This window comes from Phaseolus vulgaris, chromosome 5 (assembly GCF_000499845.2).
Source record: "Phaseolus vulgaris cultivar G19833 chromosome 5, P. vulgaris v2.0, whole genome shotgun sequence".
NCBI classification, from domain to species: domain Eukaryota; kingdom Viridiplantae; phylum Streptophyta; class Magnoliopsida; order Fabales; family Fabaceae; genus Phaseolus; species Phaseolus vulgaris.
The window spans coordinates 718546-732655 of NC_023755.2; the positions used below are offsets into that span (position 1 = coordinate 718546).

Sequence of the window (14110 nt, forward strand, 5' to 3'; positions counted from 1 at the left end):
GAAAAAAAAGGAGAAAAACAATAAATTTAACTTTCTCCTTGTTTCGTTTTTCTTGGTTGAAAATGAGAAGGCATAGAAAATGTCCAGATCATGTTTTCCTTATGTCTTTGAAACGCATGTTTTCCTTGCCTCCTATTTGAACCTATTAATATCTATTTACACTCCTTCCCTTAGCTACACCATCTAATTATATTTGGTTGTAGAAAAGTCCAACTAAAGTCTATTCTAAATATCACTAATTACATCTAAAAAAATTAAGAATTAATTTATCAAAATTATAAGCATAGTAAATTATATTCTGGAAATAGAAATACAAATACAAATAATTTATTTTTATTTATTAATAAAAATTTCTTCATCCATAAACTCATCATCTTTTCCTACTCGATAAGAATTCGACTTCAAATTTTGGGAAGACCTCTATTGAATTGTCATGATTTTTCTTATAATAAATTATTAGTTTTCATATGTCTAATATCTCAAAAGAATTGTCATTATAATTCAATGGAAAAAAAAACTAAGACTTGTTTATCTATAAAAAAAAACTCACCTTCTTTCTAAAGATGAAGATGATTAATGATAAACTCTTAAAAATTCACTACTTAAGATAACCTCTTTGAATCCAAACTTAATACTTTGTCTCTCATAAGTATTGTATATCCTTTGTAATATTATGAATGATCTTAGGTAACACTTGAGTTTTATTTTAATTATGTTATGATTTTGTTTTGAGACATGAATAAATAGTTTAGCTAGAGTGATGTATATATATATATATATATATATATATATATATATGTGTGTGTGTGTGTGTGTTTGATTATTTAATAATTATATTTTGTAAAATGTACTTAACATATTAGTGTGATATATAATATGTATGTTGTTGTTGTTTTTTTTGTGTTATTTTATGATACATATAATGAAGATGTAGAATAACTTTCTTAAAATTGATTCTAGAAATTAGTCTAATAGTATATTCTTAAAGCAATAAGTTGAAGTATTATTCTGCAAAATAAGCATATGACAATTAAAAGGAAAAATTGTAGAATAATTTGAAGAGAGCATAAAGAGTGAGGAAGTGGAACTATCAAACTGATATATAAATATGTAATACAAATAGTGATATCCAATCTACATATTAAAAAAATAACATATGATAATTCTCTGAAAAACAGAAAAAGAAGAGAACAATTTCATATTGAATCCCCAATGACTGGTTAGGGGCTATAACCAAAAGTGAAGAAAGAATATGAAATAAATAGAATAAAAACTTTTAAGGGGGAACAAAAAAGCAAGCCATCTGCACAGATTTTCCTTGATCTTCGAAAATGTGTATATATATTTCTGAGGCAGGAGTTTACAGGTAGCACACAAGGTTTGAATAAAAGAAGTTTGGTTGACAATGTTGTTGCCGTGGTGAGAGAGAGGTCTTCTGAGCTCAAATATGTTGTAGCAGACCTTTTGGAAACAAAAAGACTGTCTCTAATATATAGCATAGCGGAGTATGTTGTCCTCTATACACTTTCTAAGGCTTTTCAGCGACCTTGAATGCTTGATTTCCATGCAGCCAGTGATGTCAGAAATTGCATCACCTGAACATGTAACATAACATTGGTTGAATTATGACACCAGAAAAGATACATCAGTATATGCAAACAAATAGACTAGTAGAGTGTTAGGATTAGTTTCGTAATCAGAAATAATCAATTATGTTGGAGATCCCACATCAACTAGAGATTAGTCGATTAGAGCATTTCATAGTATATAAGTGGATGTAAACTTTACTTTATAAACTGGTTTTATAAGGTTGAATTAGCCTTAAAGTCCACTTCTTAATAAATTTGTGATATAGGTAAAACAAAAAATAGTTAGTTCTAATTTTAGTGGCATCATCACCATAGTTTTGTGCAGTATAATCAATGTGTTATCTAAACATTTTATTGACAATAATCCAGATACTACTCAATTGTTTTAGCATATTCAAGTTTTGTGATTAAAAGAAAGAAAAATGATATCAACACCCTCTTTGTCAGTTGCTGAAAATAATTAAAAATTAAAATTTTTGTACGTCTTACTTATTTAGTGAATTTCTATTTTCATATTAATTAAATTAAGAGTATGATTTAAAGTGCTTCATCTTCCTATAGGAGTTCATCTGTCAGATTTAGATTCAGTCCAATGAAAAGAAAAAGAAACATTCGAAATAAATTAGAATGAAGAGATTTACCTCTGAGGGATCACGAAGAGAGTAAATTGCGTTGCTTTCTTTTGGGGAAGGGGACACTAAGATGCCACAACCTTTATTAGATTCTCTCAAAACCTGTAACAGTCATTTTGATATCAGCATTAAGGGAATCAACAACAGAGAAATTGAGAAAGAAGCACTTTGAGGCAGACATCATAATAAGCGATTTATTATTATTATTATTACCTTAAAGGCATCTTCATCTGTTCTATCATCTCCAACATATATAGCTAGCAAGTCATCGCAATTGTCAAGTCCTAAAAAAAGGTCTTGTGTCATTTACTTGCATAACAAAATTCTGATCTTCAAAGAAAGTAGCCATTAGATAAAAACAATGAACTTACCAAGTGACTCAAGTAAAAATGTGACAGCTTTTCCCTTATCCCAGTCAATCACTGGGCGAACCTCTAAAACCTGAAAATTAGTAACTAAACGTAGATTATTACGAAGTACTTTTTTAACAGTTAGATCTCTTGAAAAATGAGTGAAAAGGTCACGAAACAGTACCTTCCGCCCATGAGTTAAACGCAAACGTGGATACTGCTTCATAACATCATATACACGTTGTCCAACAATCGGCCAACTCTGTACATCAAAGGAAACAAATTAAGAGGAAATAAATACTTACAATCATTAAAAAATATGAAGTGCATGTTAGATTTCACATGGAATTGTGCAAACATGTCATGTAACATGAATTTAAGGAAATGTTTACTTGTTTAGTTCCACGATTCACTTTGAAGAATTGATTACGGGTTGAGAAGTCATTTTGAGTTTAAGCAAAACTTGAAATAGTTTGAGTAGGATGGAAAATTTCATAGTAAGTTTTATTAACTTGTATTTAGAATAAAATCGTCTATACATAGGTTATCTCATTTTAAAATTAATTTCAACCAAAATAAATTTCATTCGAACATGCACAAAATAAGTTGGTAAAGAGAGGAAGTCATCTTAGGTAGAAAGATTCCCCATTCTTATGATAAACAATAAGGCATCAGAAATGAAGTTAGTACCTCCTTATCTACATTCCGGTAATGTACAGAGGCACAAAACTTATTGTTCTCAACTGTTGCTCCTTCAATGTCTTTTGTACACTCCTTGAGCAACCCAAGTACCTGTGCGAACAAGAATCATTAGTTGATCAGCATACAACTTTCCATTACAGAAAAAAAGACAGAAAAGTGTTTATTTGAATTGTATTTTTCAAATATACATGCCTCATCAATCATGGGCAGGAATTCAGCAGCAGGTTGGAATAAATTAAGTTCACCAACACCCTGTAATTTCAAAAGAATAAAATTCAAATCGAGCTACGTTAAAAGGTACTTCTAGATAGATAATGTGAAGGCAGACACATATTCACAAAGACATCAGGTAGAAACTTTGAAACCAGTACCTGCTTCTCAGAATCAGGGTGATCACCAGAAATAGATTGTCTAGGAGGACCAATAATGTCCATCCCATGACTACCAGCGTAATAGAGGTCACTTAGTCCAACAAATTCATATACCTGAGCCAAAGGGGTGTATAAAATAAAGGTTAAAATCAAAATTCAAAACTAATGATCGACAAGGAAACCTGTTATATGCAAGTAAAAGAGAGAAAAAAAATCTCGTTTCATAAAATTCTCCCACTACCTTGTCACGCCTTCTTCCACTAATTATTGCAGTTGGAAAATATTCCGCCACTTTTTTAACAGCAGCACGCATCTGAAGTTTAAAGGTCAGATCGGCAAAGTAGTAACATCAGAAGAAAAAGATCTATTTAAAACGTGGACAACAAATCAATAGAGAACATCACATACATTATCTGACATGAACGCACAGTCAGGATTGTCCACAATGGGTGAAAGAGTCCCATCATAATCAAGAAATAATGCTATTCTCTTCCCTTTTGCACAGTTAGAAATTTGATCAAAAGATGTAAGTGCTGATGGAAACTTTAGCTGTGGAATTGAAAAAGAAAAGGTGACAAAATGAACTTGCATAAACAAAACATTCCACAACTATTGAACAAAAAAAATTACAGAGGAAAGTATGTTATACCAGCCAGGTACTATAAGCAGCATCAGGTGATCCAACCCCATGACTAAGATCCTTGGATACTTTATTGTGAGTAGGAGAAGAAGAGTTCATGGCATCAAGACAACCGCTAGAACGAAAATCATCAAGAATTCCTGTCTTCTTCCTTGGAATTGCCAGCAAGGGACCATGATGGGGAAAGGTTGCCCCTTTTGGAGAAGAGTAAGGTGACAAACCAGAAGGCACACCCAGCCTTGACCTTGTTAAGGCATCAGTAAGGACAGGAGTAAGATTTGGCTTCAGCTCCATTGGATCCAGGTCTATGCACAATTTTCACAGTACAGCAACAATGTAAGACCTTTTGTGGAGGATTCAGAACAAATTGAACCAATGTCTACAAAACTTCCACCACTTCAATCAACTCTTTTCTTGTCACTGCTTTTGAGTTGGCAGTTTATCGACTGATGAGTTCCTATAGACAATGATCATGCAGTTGATTAGTTTGAATTCATTGAATATCAAGTCACCAATTAATTGAAAACATGACCCTATAAACTACTAAAGGCAAATAAACAAACAAAAAGGAAGAGAAAAATAGTTGTAGAAATAGAATTTCTCATAACTTTATGGTTAGAAGAATTTGGAACCGTCACTCACTCACCATGGTGATCCTGTTCCAGACTCCAATAACCATCATTGCACAAATTGTACATACCAATGTGGACTTGTCTTTTCAGTGAAAACACTAAAAGAACAATTTAAGAGTGATAAATCCATCACGGATTGATGTCAACTCCACATTTTGTTTAGCTTTTTTTACCTAGATTCTCATATCCACAGGTGATATAACTAAATTAAAGAACATAAATGACAATAATCTTTATCTTACAATATGATTTTGTAAAATAAGTTAAATCCAAAATGACTTTCTTAAATAGTATCTCAGCAGATCTAATGAGAGTAAGTTGAAAATCTCACTTCGTTTATAAATATAACTAAAATAGATTATACATAAAACAGGATGCAAAACCTATTTTACAAATTTAAGTTTAAAAAAATTAAGTTAGTTCCTCTCTCAATTTAAACTACTGAGATTGCTCATTTTACTAAAATACCCTTAGTGACACCAAATCTACTATTAGAAAGTACATTATTACAAGCAAGAAGCAATTATTAGAGAAAAACACGATCCCAAGAAGAAGAAGCAATTATTAGACAAAACCCCCGAAAAAAGCGAGCGTGAAAACAAACGACAACATTGCACCAGCTTAATTAAAATTTAAACAGTTACAAGGCAGACAAACCAGAATACACTTGTGGACAACAACTGAATCAATCAATCATTCATGCAGCAACAGCTCTGAATAAAACAATGATGCACTCATAAAAGTAAAAAGAAACAAACGTTCTCGCAAATAAATAAAATCAGTTGGAAAAGTTTAATAATACATCAAATAGTAACTATCAACCTAAAGCATCAAGAAAGAGAGAAAGAAATATTCACTAGTCAAAAACTGTTGCTGAACCATTTGAATGTCAACATATTTACGCAATCCCCATTAAATAATAATTATAACCGAACGGTCAAAGTTCAGATTCTGAACTTGACTAGCAAGGTAAGATGCACCTAATGGTTCACGGTAAAGAACGCATCTCTCCGGAATCAAAAAGTTCGAAATGAACTCCAAAGCTCCGGTGGGCTTTGACCATGTGTGTGACCAAGAGCACTGCGCTATTTGGTGAATGAGTTCTCTATTTTTTTATCCCCAAAAATTTAGAAAAGGACATGTTAGAAGAAAAAGTGTCTAGATTCAAAGAACACTTGTAGAAGAATACACGTTTCTTCAATTTCAAAAACACAAATGAGTATTAAACTTTTCAAAAACAAGACTTTATTTTGTTTCACTCAACGAACTTTTTAGAGTTGGTTAAGTCTTCCCTCCAAAATCAATTATATGAAGCCCAAAGATCAAAGCTCGAAAACAACTCCTTAACTGTTAAACCTGAAAAAGACGATCCATAGTTTGTTGTCCATAACTCTTGTTGAAAATGAAAGGTATGGCCACTTCTCAAACAAGGTTCCGAAATTGCTTACATATTTATCTTACTCTAGAAAAGTAAATACAGACTCCAAATCACAACCTGTTAGCTGGCAAATTCTATTCTTCTCCACACCAATCCTATTAAATGCCCTCTACAAATTATCATATTAGAGCCAAAGATTTGAGGTCCATTCATGTTAAATCAAACACTCCATAATTCTTCATATGTTAATGCGTAGAAAAGCTGTGAATTCCATAAATGTAACAGGAAATTCACGTTTGTTTTGGTGTGCCAAAATTTTGAAACTACCCTCTGATCCAATAAAAAAAACTCGATGACAGAAAAAAGAGACACTGTTTTTTTTTTTGTCAAATTCAGAGAATTCACAATCCCTGAATGACAGTACCAAAACCGAAAAAGGACATTACAGTTGACTTGGTTGGACTATCCACACACAAAAAACACGATGAAGAGGGAGATTCAGATCATACTACAGAGTGTTGAAACAAACAAAACTGAGAGAAGTGTTAATGAATGTTACAGCAATGATCACACAGAACTGGTTGCGAATTTCAGAGAAATCAATGGCTAAAAGTAGAAAGAAAGAAAAACCTTTGGAATGTGAAATTTGATGAGAAGTTTCCTTTTGCAGTAATTTCGCAATTATATATCGAAAAGAGAGAGAGCAATGTGCACGTGAGGGAGAAGAAAGGTACCGTACTTTCTCCCGCGCTTGAGAACAAGAGGTTCTGAGAATGGAGAAAAACGAGAGTGTTGGTTGCAGTTTCACGAGAAGAGAAGAAAACGCTGAGAAGAGAAAGAGAAAGAGAAAAAGAGAAAGAGAAAAGGGAAGGGTTGTTGTTTGTTACATTGAGAAAGGAACGAACCGGAGGGAGTATTTAAGCGCGTTGGTCCTCACCTAACGTGCGTTTCAGAACCGCACAGGCGCGGTCGTTGAATAAGGAAACCACTCGCCATTAAAATATTTTACCCTTCCTTTAGGCTCTCCGCGAGGCGCGTGACCAGCACGTCGCTTTTTGGCGATGGCTCTGGGAGTAAAAGACCAATGGGGATGCGCGTTGAGATGACGCTCTTCTGGTCGAGAGTTAAAACGAAGCTAGAAATTAAAGTAAACTTAAAAAAGGTATTTCAACTAAGAAGGTGAATGGAAAGTAACACGTGAGTTATCAAATGTGAGATGTTTCCATCTCTCTATTTCTTTTTTATCTTTCATTTTTTATTTTAAATTAACGAAATTTTTACAGGTATCATTCGCACGATCGAGACTCTAACTTGACACTTGATCCAAATAGATCGACATAATCAACCGCAAAATTGGTTAATGATCAAGTGTTTGGTAATCTATTTTTTATTAAGTTCATTAACGACAAAGAGTTCACAATGATTATATAAATAAACATAAATCCCAAAAAATAAAGTACGCAATCATCTAATATTAAATACTAAGTGTCAAGTATTGAAGTAACTAACTTAAGCGGTGGAGTGTCTTTTGCAGATACTATCCAAGTCCAGAACTAGCAAGAAGGAGTAGGAGAGTGAGAACGTAGAAGTCCAGAAGTGAGGTACCGACCAACCGAAAAACATTACGATGAAATTCAAAGTTAACTTATTTTAAAGATAAATAAATAACATATGAACAAAAATCCACAACATAATTGTATTAGGTTTTTAATTCAAGGTGATGTGTTAGTTTTTTTTCTAATTTTGTTGATAATTCATTGATGCTGAATTTATTCAATAATATCTTGATGTTATATACAATCAATAAAACACAACTAAAAGTACCTAACTTCCACCATTTATTTTAAAATGTTTGTATATAATTTTTTTATACAATATAATATAATGATATGGTGAAAAATAGTGGCAATTATAATTTCCTTTAACCATCAATAACTTTTTCATCATTGAAGATAACAATTTTTACGATAATTACACATTATTTAGGTTCTCAACCTTTATTAGCTTTTTCTATACATGTTTGAAGATAGAACTTATAAACTAAGATATGTTTGGGATATAGTTTTTTTTTTTTTAAACTAGGTAATTTTAAGAAAATCTAAAGCTATGCAACTTATTGTTTTTAATATCTTTTCCCTTTTAGTTTCATTCACATTACTTTTCTCACTTTTTCAACAAAATTATCTAAACAAAAATTAGATTATAACAAGAAAATTTGATTATACATGTAATCATGTATGAAAATAATTATTTTTTTTCCCACATACATCACACATGACTTTTATATAAGTATATAAAGATGAAAATCTCTTCATATTTATAGATAGGTTAAAACACTTTGAAATGTCTTATTTTAATTTATTTAATTTTTGTTGATAAAAAATACGATGTTTATAATTTTATACTATTTAGACTTTTTCTTCTTGAGTGACTTTTCTTTGAAGATCTACCTATTTTGATTTGGAGTTTTGAGTAGATTTTGCAATAACTTTGACCATGAAAATACCATTGAAGTAATACTTGTACTTCTCTCTAAGTTGCATTGCCCATGGTTTTTCTTTGTCTTTTATAGTGTCCTTTCTCAGCTATTATTATTGCATTAATGAGATGTGCTACTCTTCAACAAGTACATATATTTCTATTATTAGCTTTATCCCCACTTTTAATCTCATAGGTTTCTTAATTTTTAATTTTACTTTTTATAAAAATATTACTGGTCATAACAAATTTTGTTAAATATTATTATTAATATATCATGTCAATAAAGAATTAGATTTTTATTATTATTAATTTTCTAAAATTAAATCATTTTAATCTAATACTAACATCTAACATGTCATATTATTATTAATAAAAATATATATTAATGTGTTTTCAGGTTTTAGCTTTTACACATATTATTTCAATTTTTTTGTCCCTATATTTTTTTTTTAATTTATTTTGGTCTCCATTATCTTAATTCATATGAACTAAAAATGATTGAAAATATTATGTACAAAGAATAAAAGAGTTAGCTTTTTAGCCTAAACTAAAAGTAAAATCTATTCAACTACATGAAGCGCATGAGTGATTTAATCTATATTATTATAATTATAATAATACTTATATCGAATTTTCAATATATAAACATTAACATCTGTTAATATATATATATAGCAAGTTATATTTAGAATGAAAAAGACAAAGTTTTAGGGTTTATTTTTATTTTTTAAGTAAAAAAATACTGTTGTATTAAGCATTTTCATATAACTTCTACAAACTGTTTTCCTTTTTTCTGATTTTGACAAAAAAATTTATCTTTCTACTATATATATATTTTTTAAACCAATTTTTAATTTATTTGAAGCATTTAATTTACCTACTTTTCAATCTAATAAACCAATATAGCTTTATTTTGGCCATATTTAAAGGATACATGATAATTTTAAGTCATACATAACACATATATTACTACTAGTTTATAAAAAAAATAATTAATTTGTATATTAACTAAATTAGATATTTTTTTATACTAACTTTTCAGTCTCTAAAATAATATCTATTATTAATAAATAATTTGTAAATTAATATCTAATTAACTATCAAGATTTTAGATTTTAGTTATCAACTTTAAAATCTAAATAATTGATAGCTAACCTTAATATCTAACTTGATATTAATTTAAAAATTATTTATTAATAAAAATTAATTTAGATATCAATATTTTTTATTTATTTTTATATTCAATCCTTATAGTAATCCTAATTTAATGAATAGCCTTATAAATTTCAATAACAATAACTAAAAATTTCACCATAAACAATTAAGGGTAAATAATTATTTAAATTTTTGAAATAAAAATATGTCAATTTGTTGTTGTGTTGAATGTGTAAATCTCAACCACTGTGCAAAGGATATTGGCCAGGCTCAATGTTCTGTCACCTAAATTGAAGCACATGGCTTTATTGATCTTAGTTTAGACCATGTTTTCATCATAAATTTGACTTTTTTGGTTCACAATTAGTGAATAAAGACATGTTAAGTCAAATTACAATGATTATGGTGCATAATTTTTTTTATACATAGTTTAATTATTAGGTTTTGTGTTAGCATGTGCCATTCTTTGATAAGATTGTAAGAAGAGACATGGTATTCTTCACATCAGATCTTTATAATTTGTTATATTTTTAAGTATAAAAAAACAGATATTAAAGTAACTAATTAATTTTATATATATGGTCAGGGTCAATCATTGCATTTGAAGTATTGTCTTTTTTAGATGTCGGTATTTCGTCATGATTTTATCCTTAAAATACGTATTGTAAGATTAAGGAAGAAATACAGGGGTGGGCAACGCGTCTGAAGTGTGCACTTTGATGTAAGCTAAGGTTTGGTCTTGGATTTCTGCAAAATTACGTTCCGCTTCGTTTCCCTTTTCCAGTTGGTGTTTGGAACCTTTGGAATGTATGAGTTTGGTCATTTGATGTGATATTAGGTTTTTCTTGTATGGTTAGCGATAAGGGGTGTTAGGTAGGTGTTTTGAGCCGATCTCTGAATATTGTTTTATGTATAAGGGTTGAACTACCCTTGAAGTGGTTCGCATTTTATATATAATTGTTATTGCCGATAAAAAAAAAGGAAGAAATGTGTATTTAATCTATCATTGACCTCGACTCTCAAACGATGTGAGACTATACATTGATAAATATTGTACAGTGGAATTAGTATTTCGTTATGAAGAAATCTAGAGAGATATTAGTTTCATTAAATTAGATATTATTTTAGAAACTAAAAATATTATTGGTATTTAATTTAATTTTTAATACTTGATAAATATTTTTTAAATTAGTATATAATTAACTATCAAAATTTTAGATATCAATTTTATGATTTCAACAATTAATAATTAAAATATTAATAACTAATTAAATATAATTTAAAAATTATTTATTAATAATCAAAATTAACTTAAATATTTTTAATTTTATAACTTTTAAAATAATATCTAATTTATTTAAATATGTATGATTTTCTAATGTGATAAGTGGAACAATAAGTAACAATTAATGATTCACGTAAAGGAAAATTCATATGAAGTTTTTTTAACAGCGCAAAAAGTCAAACTCTAATTTAATAGGGGTTATAATATTAGTAAAACATAGTGTCATGAATTGCGTGACAGTTAAATTAATTAGGATTTTAAAATATTAAATTAATGAAGCCCCACAACGTTTTCATCATTTAATATATAATAATGAATTAATGTAAGACACCTTTCACATTATTATACTAGAATACTGGGTTAAATAAGTTTTGTTTTATCTAAATAAGTATTTTTAATTTTTTTTAAAGTTATTTTCACATCTAACATTTAATAAATATATAATTTTTAAAACCTCTTTAGATAGTTTTATAAATTTCAAACTCTTAAAATACATATATAAAGTTTCAAAATTTCAAAATATAATAAATTATGTTTTTATGTTCGAAAAATGCTATTTCTAAAGGGCTTGTATGATAGGCACTGTAGTAGTAAAATAACATAAATATGAACTAATTTTTCAAATAATATTATCTCTTATTTAATGTAATATAATTTTACATATATATATAGTGAGATGGAGTTTTAATTTAAATAAAAAATGAATTTTTAAACCTATTTATAAACTTTTTCAAACGATTGTTTCTTTCACCATTAAATTAACTCAAGTCTCTATCTCAAATAAATTGGATCCAACATTCACTCAAAATTTTACTTATAAAAAATAATTTTATTGCATTTTACTTCTAATTCTCAATAAAGTTACCAGACTAAACACGTTAATAATATAATAATATGTTACTTTAACAACGCCATATTAAATAGTTATTAGTTTTTAACTCTGATTTAGTTAATATAATTTCAAAATTACTTCATTTTAACAAAAAAAAAAATCAATTGTAATATAGCTCATAATTATCAACCTATCAACTCTCTTTCATGTTTCATATGTTTTTTTAATCGATAAAAAATAAATTAAATAGAAATAAAACACAAATGAGTGTTTCAACTATTTTACAAAAAAATACCAAATAACTTCTCTAAGAATCCTATTGTTCCCGTATGCCAATACAGTCTCACGTCACTCAGGAATCGGCCAATGGCAGTTTATATACTCCCTCCTCCCTTCACCCTTCGAGGCGCCTTTTAAGGACAAAATCGTGACGGAGCACCAACCTCCAAAGCGGACAATACCTCGGATGCGGTGATTGACCCTAGCGATGCTGTCCAACGACTTGAGGTCGGAACACCTACAATGAATACAAATCTACATAGACAAGCGTTTGGAACAGATGTTCGACCTCTCAAACCACACAAGTAACAACGATTTGCTACCATGTTAATACAAGTAGTTGGACAATGGACTCAATCTGAAAAAGAGAAAAACGTCCTTAAAACCTTATTTTTTAACCAAGTTCATGACTACATTAAATGTAATCCTTAAACTAACTAACTTTCTTTTTCACTTGCTTTTAAAATATGCTTTAAATCCATCATCCATTTTTTAAATAAGTTATCACTATTTTTTTTAATCATAACACCAAGTTGCAATTTAAAAAAAAAAGGAGAAATCATTCCAAAATAAAATTTTAATGGTTATATATAATAACACATGTTGACATGAATGGTGTGAAACTAATATGTTTTAACATACTAATTATTTAATTAATTAGTGATGTCCCACAACGTTTTCATCATTAAATGTATAATAATTAATGTAAGACTTCTACACGTGGTACTAGAATATATATTTTTAATAGGTTCGTTAGCATATTTTCCACCTCATGTCTATGTTACTTTAAATTGGTCTTAAAAGTATTAGTATTAAATTAATTGTAAAAACACAATTTAATGATAAAAAAAAATAGTTTTACAAAACTTAATAAACTACTATCGTTGTATTTTTTGCATGCATTTAGAGAATTACATTTGCTTCCTTTCAAGAATTAAAATGTTGCTTAATTACATATTTATATACTAAAAATTACCCTTTTGTAGAAGAAGATTTATATAAAAACCTTATTGTTGAAATTAGAAGGGAGAAATTTAATATAAATGAGTTAGAAATTAATCTATATAAAAATTCAAGATATTATTTTCAATCCTTAAAGTAGTGTGTTTGTGAATATTTTTTTTATATATTACTCAATTTTATTATTTTTACTTCAACTTTCAACTCATTTATGGATTCTTAACCTTTATTAAATTAATTAATACATACAATAGATAGTTTGTAACTTTGCATTGATATAGTATTTGACATTGATAAAAGACAGAATATTAATCATAAAAAAAATAATTAACAAAACAATTAATTAAGGAGTTAACGTATTAGGGGTTGATTCTCTCCTCCTCCTGTAGTAAATTGTTAATATTAACTTTAATAACTTATATAATAATAATATATAATTATAATTATAATTATAATAAATAATAATAACAATAATAGTAAATAATAATATGGAAAAATAATATGTGATTAGTAACATAAAAACTAAGTAGAAGGAATGACTTTTGTAACAGTTCTATAAATTTCTTGTGAAGGAATTATATATATAGTCATTTTTTAAAATATAATATCTTGAAAACATACATATAAGAACAGAATTATTATTTTAAAATATTTAGTAGTGCATAAAATAAAAATCACATTAAAACTAAATAGAATGTTTTCCATCAAGCTTAAAATGAAACCTGCATAGAAACACGTGTTAAATTTTCACACACATATATAAGGATTCTCGGTAAATAATTATATAGTGTTGTATTAATATATAAATATTTCATTAATTTTTT

The 14110-nt window shown here is 28.5% G+C and overlaps 1 protein-coding gene across 4 annotated transcripts; it reads right to left on the minus strand.

Moving 5' to 3' along the window:
* Nucleotides 1-1074: 1074 nt before the first annotated feature.
* LOC137834639 (trehalose-phosphate phosphatase A-like) lies at nt 1075-7245 on the minus strand. 4 transcript variants are annotated; one of them, XM_068642725.1, is made up of 12 exons: nt 6925-7245; nt 4294-4741; nt 4053-4193; nt 3886-3957; nt 3645-3758; nt 3466-3525; nt 3262-3363; nt 2756-2833; nt 2593-2662; nt 2435-2505; nt 2231-2323; nt 1075-1595 (listed from the first exon to the last, which is right to left on the minus strand). In XM_068642725.1, exons 2-12 carry the CDS (start codon nt 4576-4578, stop codon nt 1539-1541), a joined length of 1143 nt encoding a protein of 380 aa, XP_068498826.1. In that variant the 5' UTR covers nt 4579-4741; nt 6925-7245; the 3' UTR covers nt 1075-1538. The 4 variants fall into 4 exon arrangements, with proteins under 4 accessions (XP_068498826.1, XP_068498827.1, XP_068498828.1 ...); XM_068642726.1 differs by having other exon boundaries at nt 7034-7184; XM_068642727.1 differs by having other exon boundaries at nt 7029-7184.
* Nucleotides 7246-14110: the final 6865 nt, after the last annotated feature.